At 31.7% G+C, this 12,839-nt stretch overlaps 1 protein-coding gene across 2 annotated transcripts in view; it reads right to left on the bottom strand.

The window, feature by feature from the left end:
* LOC139503707 (peroxidase-like protein) overlaps window positions 1-10,246 on the bottom strand; it is a 29,740-nt gene extending 19,494 nt beyond the window's left edge. Inside the window, exon 1 of one of the 2 annotated variants that reach the window (XM_071293557.1) lies at window positions 10,122-10,246. In XM_071293557.1, coding sequence (XP_071149658.1) covers window positions 10,122-10,179 — 58 coding nt within the window. In that variant the 5' untranslated portion in view covers window positions 10,180-10,246. Of the gene's footprint in view, window positions 1-4,607; window positions 4,816-10,121 lie in introns of those variants that run through there. The other variant, XM_071293556.1, reaches the window with a different exon arrangement.
* Window positions 10,247-12,839: the final 2,593 nt, after the last annotated feature.

The following is a 12,839-nucleotide window of genomic DNA, read 5'->3' as shown; positions in this document are numbered from 1 at the left end:
ATACAAACATTTGGGGTTTTTAATCTCACCCCAAAATGTCATACCTACATGTTCTTATTGTTTGATAATCATCATTAGAAATCTTTTAACATGAAATACAACCCCCTTTTATCAATTATTTAAAGTACCGCAGAAGATCCTGGTATTTACATACGTTGTGATTAAAATTTGATTAGACCCAAATCTATTATTATTGGCCAATCACAGCCAGTTTTGTGTTTGTACCTTGCACCAATGTTACACAATGAGATCTGAGTAAATCAGTAAAAAGTGATATATAACTCCGAGGAAAAGTCTAAATGGAAAGGTCTTTAGTAAATGGCAAAATCAAAAGCTAAAGCACATCAGACAAATGGAAAACAACTGTCATATTCACGACTTGGCACATGCATTTTTTTATGCAAAAAATGGTGGATTAAACCTGGTTAAATAGCTAGGTTAACCTTACACTTGTATGACATTTGCATAAAATTCCAATGTATTGTCAAAGATGTGTTAACAAAACCAACAGATGTCAGATATAATAGGTAAAAATGTGAAAATAGGGGTACAGCTGTCAACATTGTGTTAAAATCTTAATCACTAAATCAGTTAAACAGTCAATTGTTTATTGAAGGTCGATACCTTACATTTCTATTATGGTATTTCTAATTTGATTTACTATATCAAACAGGAAACGTTGCATAAGTATTCAGTAATGTAAACGTCGATGTGTATAGTTCCACTACTAAATTGTCTATTCTTCTTACCAGCACACTTGGTACAATTAAAAACCTGATAATAAATTGTTCAAATAAGGCCTTCGAAAATAGTGCAATTAATTACTTTTGGAGTGTCAAGAACTCGTTGCTTATATTGGTGATTTTGAATCCGTTCAAAGTTTTGATTTTTCTACCCTGTATACCACATTGCCTCACATTCTCATTAAGAAAACATTCACACAACTTATTAAATGGGCATTTAAAAAGTCAGAATGTGAATATATATTTTCAAACTCTTTTAGGTCATTTTTTAGTAGCAATAAACAAAAAAACTATGTCAATTGGACATGCTTTTATACTATATATACCCTTGAATTTTTACTAGATAACATTTTTGTTCGCTTTTGGGCTTCCGTATATCGTCAGATGATCGGAATTTCAATGGGGACTCACTGTGCACCACTTATTGCGAACCTGTTTTTGTATTGCTTTGAGTTACAATTTATGACAAAAATAAGCTATGACCCATCAAAACAACATCTGATAAACAAATTTAATAATACTTTTAGATATTTGGATGATATTTTGGCTCTCAATAATGACGACTTCAGTATGTATATTTAAGAAATTTATCCTGTTGAACTTACTTTAAATAAAGCTAATACTAACAATGACCACTGCCCTTTCCTCGATCTTGATATCTATATCACTAACGGAAAGCTGAATACTAAAATTAATGATAAAAGAAATGATTTTTTATTTCCTATCGTTAATTATCCATTTCTAGATGGTGACGTTCCCTTGTCACCATCTTACGGTGTTTATATATCTCAACTTGTACGATTCGCTCGTGTATGTAACAATGTTTTAGATTTTAACGAGAGAAATTTATGTATTACTGAAAAATTATTACACCAGGGTTTTCGATATCACAAACTAGTCAAAACATTTACTAAATTTTATCATCGGTATAAGGACATCGTTCGTAAATATAGCTCAACATGCAGACTTCTTATACGTTCAGGTATTTCACATCCAATTTTTTATGGAAATATTCTTTATAAAGCACAAAGGTGTCAGTATTCACCTCAAAAACTAACAAAACCTTTGAATAGACTTCTTAAGAAGGGATATAGTTACGATACTGTTGTCAGGTCATTAAAGATTGCATATTTTGGCGTTAATATTGATTCACTTATAGGGTCTTTGCATCGGAACTAAAGACATTTATTCAAAAACCAGTTGTTGGCATGACACGGGTTATGTTCTTCTCATATATGTTATGATGGTATGATACTAAACCCCTTTAGGATTGTGCCTGATGTTCATATGATGACATCATAATCTTTCAGTCAGTTTAATTGAAGTCCGGAGCTGGCATGTCAGTTAACTGCTAGTAGTCTGTTGTTATTTATGTATTATTGTCATTTTGTTTTTTTCTTTGATTACATCTTCTGACATCAGACTCGGACTTCTCTTGAACTGAATATTAATGTGCGTATTGTTATGCGTTTACTTTTCAACATTGGCTAGAGGTATAGGGGGAAGGTTGAGATCTCACAAACATGTTTAACCCCGCCGCATTTTTGCGCCGGTCCCAAGTCAGGAGCCTCTGGCCTTTGTTAGTCTTGTATTATTTTAATTTTAGTTTCTTGTGTACAATTTGGAAATTAGTATGGCGTTCATTATCACTGAACTAGTATATATTTGTTAAGGGGACAGCTGACGGACGCCTTCGGGTGCGGGAATTTCTCGCTACATTGAAGACCTGTTGGTGACCTGCTGTTGTTTTTTTTTCTATGGTCGGGTTGTTGTCTCTTTGGCACATTCCCCATTTCCATTCACAATTTTATGTATAAAACACTTCAAAAGTCCAATAATACGCAACATTTATACGTCATAGTTTTTTAAACAATTTCATGGAATAAATCAAACTGCTGTATGCTATTGTAGCCTGTATTTATCAAAAATCTCAAACGTCCTATAACAGGCCACAGTTATAAGTCGATGTTTATTACAACTTCTCAAAGGTCCTTTAACAGGCCACAGTTATAAGTCGATGTTTATTACAACTTCTCAAACGTCCTATAACAGGCCACAGTTATAAGTCGATGTTTATTACAACTTCTCAAAGGTCCTATAACAGGCCACAGTTATAAGTCGATGTTTTTTACAACTTTTCAAAGGTCCTATAACAGGCCACAGTTATAAGTCGATGTTTATTACAACTTCTCAAAGGTCCAATAGTTTGCTACAGTAAGACATCGGTGTAAATGAAACAAATATGAAAAAGTTACAGTTTTTTTTAAATTGGAGTGTCCAAACGCTATTCTTGATATACCTACGTCATCAAATCAAATATTTTGAAACCTGAGGAATAATTGTGTAGCAAAACCTGACTATAAGAAGAAACCTGAGAAATAATTGTGTAGCAAAACCTGACTATAAGAAGAAACCTGAGAAATAATTGTGTAGCAAAACCTGACTATAAGAAGAAACCTGAGAAATAATTGTGTAGCAAAACCTGACTATAAGAAGAGCTGAATAACCAAAAGGTACCTACAATGACTAGTTAAATCCAATTAGGGTCAATTTTGACTGAGGGAGTTTGAACCTTAATACCTAAAACAACTTCTACATTTATCAACAGATCATATAAGAAAAGTATGTTATGAAATAGGGGCGAACGATACCAGAGGAACATGCAAACTAATTACTGACAAAGCTATGGCCTAAAAAAGAAAATAACAAACAGACGACCGGGCAAACAATAAAGGGCCCGAAATATTACTGGTGTAAAACCATTAAAACGGGAAAACTAACGGTCTGATCTGTATCAAAAAAGAGAAATAAGAAACACTTATGAACCACATAAACAGACACATAAATAAATGCAGTACCATTTTGTTACTAGTAAGTAACAAAGTAAATGGTTAATTATAGTGTCACGATACAATACCATCATCATATACAATATAAAAAATCTATAAAACCACATTATATTCATAAGTTTAAGACATATGACATACTTTCATCCTTTTCAAAAAAAATATATATGCTATAATGTAAAATAAATATTTAGATAAGAAAACTTTAGATATAATGCTATAAATTTTTAAAAACTTGTTTAAGTTATTTATACAATCAGTAAAGATTATATCTTTACAGAATTATATTTTCCTATATTTTAACATAAGATGCGATTTCTGGGTTAATAAAACTTGGGCATCATCACAGTTCATAATACGATCAGATTTTTTCATCAGAGTTAAGAATTATAAGTTACCGTGCGGCCTTCGATGATGATCAAAACTCTTACTATATAGTTATATAATGAGAGGAAATAAATGACAAGAAATTAATCTTAAACTGAAATTTATATGAACAACAAATATGGCAGTCATTACAGGTTCCATAGGGACAGATACTTTTACCATGATATATTTTACAATGATCATATTGCTTTGTAAATTTCTTCCAATTTATGAAGATTATACCCCAAAATTTAAAAATAAATAATATTGAATGCATTCATCAGCACAGAGCAACGGGCTTTTTTTCATTTTCTAAATGAGTGCGAGATTGAATTTAATAATAAAAGGAAATCTCTAAAAAAAAAAAATGGGGTTTACCTAATTATTTGTTGTGGTTTGTTTTTGTTGTTTTTTAAATTATCTCTACTTTCTGTTTCATAAAACCTATATCAACTAACATATATTGATTACATAAACGGTACCATTGAATGTCTCGTCAGTGATGTTTGAGGCCAAAATATTTGAAATCCAAATCTTATTAAAACATGAAGAGCTGTAAACCAAAAAGGACAAAAATAAGGCATAGCCTAAGCTGGGCAAGGAATTGTATTAAGGAGATACATTCCTTCATCTTAAATAATTTCCAACTTACCTTTGTGTTTGTGAATACAAATAAATGATATTATTACGACAATCAGGTACTCGATGATGCATTCTGTATTACACATGAGTTATGCTTGGGATATTAGAATACTGACACTCACTCGTCATTCGTCGTCTTTTTATATCCAAAATATCTATTGTATGTATACTCGTTAACCACAAATGTATCCAAAAAGTAAAATCACAAAAATACTGAACTCCAAGGAAAATTCAAAACGGAAAGTCCCTAACCAAACGGCAAAATCAACGGATAAAACACATCAAACGAATGGACAACAACTGTCATATTCCTGACTTGGTACAGGCATTTTCAAACTAGAAAATGGTGGATTGAACCTGATTTTATAGCGCTAAACCTCTTACTTTTTTGACAGTCGCATCAAATAAAACATTCGTTGTATGTATAGTCGTCATCTAAACGTGTGCACTGACAATTTAATTTCAATTTTTCTTTTTCATTTGAAATTTGAATTTCATAAGTTTTAACTTGTTCATGGCTAATGTATGTAATGTCAAAAATCTTTCTTTTTCGACGAGTCAATTAAGTAACCTTAGACCATTTTGTTGAAATACTCATAGATTAAATCATTTTCAAAAACGAGGATAGGAATGGGGTACCCCATATGACGATGAAAGGTTACTGCTTTGTTTAAACAACGTTTATGACGATATTTTGTCGTCTTGATTTGACGGTAACGGTAGCTGAATAATACGACGTTACGAATGACAACAATTTTATTAGGCTTATTTACTAACAAAAAGTGGATATTTTATTTTTTACTGTGAAGACTATTCAGATCCTCTGAAAATGAACTATTTAAACTGTAATTTAGTAGCGTAAAAATCGGTGATCGTAGAATTTTAAAATGTGTGTGCATTATATAACATAACAATTAGGAATATAATCACAATATACGCATCATGATTCTTCAAATACAATGTCAAATTTAAAGCGCAATAATCTTAAATTGATAGCAAATTAGTATGTTTTTGCACCAAACGAAACAATTGAATTAGAATGTTTTAAAGGCCATGTCAAAAGACTTGCAAGAGTCATTTCCTAAATGTATTATTCTAAAGTCTGTTCTGGTTTTAATTGTATGTTATATCTATGTTTGGTTAATTTGATGGTTGATATAATAAAATAAACTCATCATAGATACCAGAAATAAAATTTGATATTTACGCCAGACTCGAGAATCGTCTACAAAAGACTCACCAGTGACGCTCGAATCAAAATTGTTATAAAGGGCCAAATAAAGTACGATTTGAAGAGATTTAAGGACCAAAAATTCCTAAAAGTTTTGCCAAATACAGCTAATGTAATATGTTCCTGAGGTAGAAAAGCCTTAGTTTATCCAAAATTCAAAGTTTTGTTAACAGTTAATTTATAATTATAAAAAAGGGGGGGATTTCAGATCTTAATAAATCATGTTCAACACTGTGCCTGTCATAAAAGATAAGAAACCAAAATGATATTCAAACACGCATAATTAGAAAATAAACACAATTCTATGCTAACAAAACTAAAAGAGATAAGAAGACACAAAAGTACACAAAACACAACAGAGAAAAATTAAAGAATGAGCAGCACGAAAACCTGGATTGATCTCATGTGCTCTTTAATTGCACTTTCCACAGAAACAATCTGTTTCAATAGTAGACAACTCAAGTGTAAATGAATCATATATACTTGCGCATTACATTGTAGTATTTGATATGAGCCCGAACCTGTGTTCAGAGGGCCTTCATGAATTTAAATTGTAATCTGCTTTTTTATACTCTGAGATGAAGAATAGTAATTTAAGTGCAATTCATTTGCTTTTCTCAAATACTTGTCTGGATTTTGTATGTCTAAAACCAGGTTCGCGTCAATTAGACAGAAACGAAACGATACAAAAACCTGATAACAGGTAGCTACAGGGAAAATTGCAGTCTGCATAATATGTCAAAACCTTGCAGTGTCTACAATTTAGATACATTTTCATTTGTGGGATACCAATTTTCGCGGTTTTCTTGGGTTTAGGTGAACTTTGAATAACACGTTGAACAAATGTTGTATAGGTTGTATGCAGACTTTCGCAAAAACATGAAATCAAATATCTACATAATACTTTTGATATCAATCAATCAAAAATATTGGAACCAAGGAAAATGAATGATTCCAAAGTAGTAATAAAGTAATCATAAACAAACCTATGCCACTTTCTTAATAACTAAAACATTAAGGCAAAAGACGACAAACTGTCTAAGATGGTAGGAATATGAATTTGAGATGGAACTAAACTATTACTATGATTTGTTGGTTACCAATTTTTGTTGAATGCGTTGGTAACGTAGAACCACGAATTAAACACTCAACGAAGAATATACTTAGGTTGTATGCAGACTTTGAAATTAAATATCCATGAAAATACATTTTCCATCAGATAACAAAAATTGGTACGCAAGAAAATAAAAAGATTTCATAATTGATTGTAAATAAATTAATCATAAACTAATAAGTTATCAAATGTACCAGGCTTATAATTTGATACGCCAGACGCGCGTTTCGTCTACATATGACTCATCAGTGACGCTCAGATCAAAATATTTAAAAAGCCAAACAAGTATAAAGTTGGAGGGCATTGAGGACACAAAATTCCAAAATATTATGCCGAATACGAATACGGTTGTCTTTGCCTGGAATAAGAAAATCCTTAGTATTCTAAATAATTCGTTCTATTCTAAAAAGAAAATTTATCACAATGACCATATAATTTACATTCACGTCCACACCGAATTCGAAGTGCTGACTACTGAGCTGTCATTCTACTTATACCTAAAACATTTTGGCAGGTTCTAGGAGGGTCAGACGTATGAATAGGAGATGGAATTAAACTAGACATTTAGAGCTGACAATGCGGTATGGGCTTTGCTCATTGTTGAAGGCCTTACGGTGACCTATAGTTGTTAATGTCTGTGTCATTTTGGTCTCTTGTAGACAGTTGTCTCATTGGCAATCATACCACATCTTCTTTTTTAAAAGTTGTGTCATACCCCACCCTCTCAAAATCAAGATCACTAGACTAAACAAACATTAAATTAAATAGGACTGACGCGTTTTAGAAAATCGTGACCACACGCCGGGAATTTTAGGAAATAGAAAGCATTTAGCATTATGACCTCTTTGCAATTATACATACAAAATGGTAACATAATTATAACACATTGGTACAATACAGCGTTATAGTTAATAAAGTACTCCATAAGTTTTGTCACGATGTTCTATATTATTACTGATTATTGATGATTACCTGTTGAAATCAAATTTTTGTTTTTATCTGAACTGCGCAAAACAAAACAAAAGTTATCAACCGAAAGAAATATAAGTAGCAATAATTGGTCTGTCTTTATTTTTAAAACTTAGTTACGTAATCATGTCACATCTCATTTCAATGCTTTATTATATAGATCATTACACAAAATATGATGTCCCTGACCCACACATAATACAGATAATTGTATTGACCAAACAAGGAACAAATTAGCACGGAATATATCTTGTTTATAGCTTCCGTATTGTTGCTGTGCATATAAAAATATGAAACAATATTTTATATATCAATTTTTTAACACGTTTTAATAAGAGGCCGCGATATTCAAACTCATTTATAGTCGAAAATAAGATGACAATGTGATGCCAAACAACGAAACAGTCAAAATGATACAAAACACAAATAGAAAACTATAGACTGAGAAACACGAATCCCACTAAAAATTGGGGTTTGGTCTCATGTGCTCCGGAAGGGTTAGCAGATCCTGCTTTACGTGTGAGTCCTATCGTCCCACTCTTATATAAATGGCTGATAAGTTATATCAAGAGATTATAGATCATGCAATAGTAGATTGAGCACTGATTTTTATCTAACTGTTAGATAGTAACAAATTCTATTAGTTTATTGTTTTATTTTTTATTTTTTTTTAATGAAAATCCATCGTAGCACATTTGAACGGTTCATAAAGGTAAAACAGTTTTAATACATTTCTTATACATTTTAGTGGATATATATATGAGCAAGTACCATTGCATGCATGTTACGACAAAGGAATAAACTTAGGCTCCAAAACACGACCATTAACTAGCTGCCATATTTTCTCGACACTGACCGAGTGAAACATTTTTTTGACTATTATACAAAATGGATGCGTATAACTATGATAAAATTGTGCATTGAAGACTAAGTTTGTAATATATGCATGCACTCGTTTCACATGTATTTAAACCAGAAGGATATTAAGGCATGTTCACAACAATGTACAATACAATTTATATGTTAAAATTCATATTACCAGGTTGATCAAAAATGTAAAATCACAAAAATGCAGAACTCATGGGTAAATTCAAAACGGAAAGTCCGTAATCAAATGGCAAAATTAAAAGCTCAAACACATCAAACAAATGGATAGCAACTGTCATATTCTTGACTTGGTACAGGCATTTTCTTGTGTACCGAATGGTGGATTAACCCTGCATTCTTATAGATAATAAGATAAGATATGTTTTGTTCAAATAAAAGGGCCAATGATGAGCAAATAAATGTATTATGATGATAATTGTTTTTTTTTTTATAATTGATAGACACAAATATTATATAAATATGAATTGTATTACCTTGATTTGATTATTTTATCCCACAGCCAGAGCAGAGTCATGAGCATAAGCGTAAAAAGCAGTAATAAAACAGATAAACAAAATATGTTTAATGGGTGAAGCATAACAGACAACCAACTTTATAAATATAGGTTAAAATGTTTTTCAACACCTCAGCGTTTTGTTCATGAAAAAAATATATAATAAATAAGCATCAATTAAGGCTATATGCTGTGAAGTTTTTTTTATATCAAAAACTCACACATGAAAAATAAAAAAATAAATGTGGTGGATTCCTTTTAACAGTATTCTTCTTGAACAAGATTTATATGAAAATGTATAAAAATGTAGCTTTTCTGAGTATGCAAAAAGTAAAATCACAACAATATTGAACTTAGAGGAAAATTCAAAACGATAAGTCCCTAATCGAATGGCAAAATCAAAAGATCAAAAACATCAAACGAATGGATAACAACTGTCATAATAGGCAATAGGAAAACATCATTTGAAGTAAAAGGTTGGCTTTAAATTAAAAACAAATCAAGGTATATTATTCTCTGTTAAAAATCACTCCGTTAGATATTTATAAAGAAAGTTACCAACCACTGCATGTGTGTTCTTCTGATTATATTATATTTTAAATGTTATACAGAAACAAAATAGTTTTCCCGCGCTTTTGTCTTAAAATTTTAAAATTATTTTCAAAAACGGCATGCTACTTAACTATGATAATGTATAAGAGAAGAAAGGTCGGTGCCTAGCACGCATTTCAATTCCTTGAAAACGTTTTATTGCATTCAAACAGCAGAAAAGACTGACATTATTTTTTAAGGGATAGATATTTTCTTTTTAATATAAATCTCCACTTACCTTTAATTGTATAGACACAGGAAAATGTGAATACATAGAAATATATAAGAGGATGCATTCTGCATACAAGTTGTCACGTGACATGGAGTATTTGAAAACTGAAACGTTTCTGTCACCCACCTTCCTTATATATTGTAGGTATACTGATCAACACAAAATATGCATTTCAATTTAATATTAAACAGTGTGTGTATACTGGTCAACACAAAATATGCATTTCCAATTGATTTGTTAACAGTACTGTGAATGTATATTGGTCATCACAAGTTATGCACTTCCAATTTCATATTTAACGGTATATGTATACTAGTCATCACGAAATGTGCACTTCCAATTTGAAATGGAACTTGTTGTGTATATTGATCATCTCAAATAATACATTTCCAAAGTTTTTACTGGTTGTGTTTATTAATTACCACAAACCAAGCTATTCCAATTTGATCATTAACAGGTTGTGTATAATTGTTTCAGTCACCAAATATCCATTTCAAATCAGAGGTCGTGTACTGTCTGATATTTCACAGTAGGGGAATGAATTATCCGAATAAATACACTGCTTGTTGAAAATTAGAAAATACTAACATTTTTTTCATCTTGTTTAATTCAAAATTTTCAAATGAAACGAGGTTTGATTACCTAAATTTCAAAACTTGGACATAATCTTAATTTAGCCTTTATCATGTGGATTCTGGATTATTTTTAGTTGTCTTTTTTGTTGTGGATTATCTCAATCGATTTTGTTAAATATAACTTGATGAATGGTATTGAAATATTTTGTGTTAATTTCATCTTATCATGTTGTGTTAATTTATTTATAATCCGTTTGTCATAAGAAAAATGATGTTTATATTCATTATATATAAGTTATATACGAGGCATGCTTTACAAAGTGATTCGGTGAAACATTGGCCACTGGCAGAACATTATGGAAGTCGTTGTAACAACCCGAAAAGTTACAGTCATCTTAACTTAATTAAAGCGGACGAAAGAAATGTGTGAAGAAAACGATCTTTTACTTATGTCTCCTATATGTATTGTTACAGCAACCTCAATCCCAACTTACTATAATAAAATAATAGATGTAGTAAATTAAAATCAAACTTAAAAATATGAAATATTATTGTAAACACATATGCACATTCGTGATTCTATAATCTATCGATACCCGTATCTTGGCATTGTACAAGGTCATCTTTTTCTCTTGACTGTCTATGACATCTTTCACTAAATCTATTTGATGTTGAATGTTTATTGATTGATAATTTGGTGTCAGATGCATTATTTTATTAGGTTGTTTTTGGCTTTGAACTAGCTGTCAGTAATTGTAATTAATCTCAGATCTGTACTTTTATTGTTGGGATGTACAAGTACCTGTCCACGTCCACTCTGTTTTTGTTAGATGTATTTCTATTTGTATCCATCTGATGAGTTAAGCCTTTATTAAGTGAAGTGTAAAGATTATTCTTATTTTGTACTGGTACACCACTGTCCCAGGTTAGGGGAGGGTTGGCGCTTATTTTGTACTGTTACACCACTGTCCCAGGTTAGGGGAGGGTTGGCGCTTATTTTGTACTGGTACACCACTGTCACAGGTTAGGGGAGGGTTGGCGCTTATTTTGTACTATTACACCACTGTCCCAGGTTAGGGGAGAGAGGTGGTGCTAATTTTGTACTGTTACACCACTGTTCAAGGTTAGGGGATGGTTGGCGCCTTCAAACTAATTTATGTACATGTCTGTTCCAAGTCAGGAGCCTGTTATTCGGTGGTTGTCGTTTGTTGCTGTGTTACATAATTATTTTTCGTTCAGTATTTTGTAAATGGACTAGGCCGTTAGTTTTCTAGCTTTATAATTGTTTTACATTTCAGGACCTTTTATAGCTGACTGTGTGGTATGGGCTTTTCACATTGTGAAAGGCCGTATGGTGCCCAATAATTGTTAATTTCTGTGTCATTTGGTCTTTCGTGGATAATTGTCTCTTGGGCGATAATAACATATCTTTTTTCTTCATATTTTGTAACAGAATATTTGTAAACATGGGTAAACGTGATGGTTTATTTGACCCACACACATTTGACGGTACAATTAAATATTTAACTTCATAAATCAAAGTAGATATATCTTACATGTCAGACAATAGACCAAGTGCAAAGTTAACCTACTTCAGCTTTTAATACTTCCTTCTCTTTAAGATATTGACAAATATTATATATTATGTGAACCTTTCTCTAGCTTAAAATAGTGACTAATATACGCTTTTCATACCCCTTAAATATGTTTGAGCAAAGCGAACGAGCACCTGTTATCAATATCTACAAATAACAAGTAATAGCTTTTAAAAAAAAGCTTGCCGTCTCTTGGCTGATGAAAATGGAAAGTGTTCTCGCTTTGTAGATTCAGAAAAGCCTTGCATATTAATCAACAAATTTTACCACACACGTGAGGTCACACTTTATGAAGTAGTTTATCGTTTAACGTTGTGTGTGTTTACAAAACTCCAGGAGATTCGGCTACTTATAGATAAAAGTTACCTATGTACCTATATGCATGATTAATGACCAGGCAAAATCTTATTGCTAAAATAGAGAGGACCAATCCGTTACTCTACGGGATTGAAAGACATTTACTAGGTTTGTATTGCCCTAACCAATCAACGAACTTTAATTATTCACGTCTCGTAATATCTTCCAATCAGGTAGTAAGAAGCTTTCAGCGCACA

The sequence above is a fragment of the Mytilus edulis genome, chromosome 14, assembly GCF_963676685.1.
Source record: "Mytilus edulis chromosome 14, xbMytEdul2.2, whole genome shotgun sequence".
Taxonomy (NCBI): domain Eukaryota; kingdom Metazoa; phylum Mollusca; class Bivalvia; order Mytilida; family Mytilidae; genus Mytilus; species Mytilus edulis.
The sequence above is the reverse complement of the archived record's forward strand: the minus strand, read 5'-3'. Positions and strand labels throughout refer to the sequence as shown.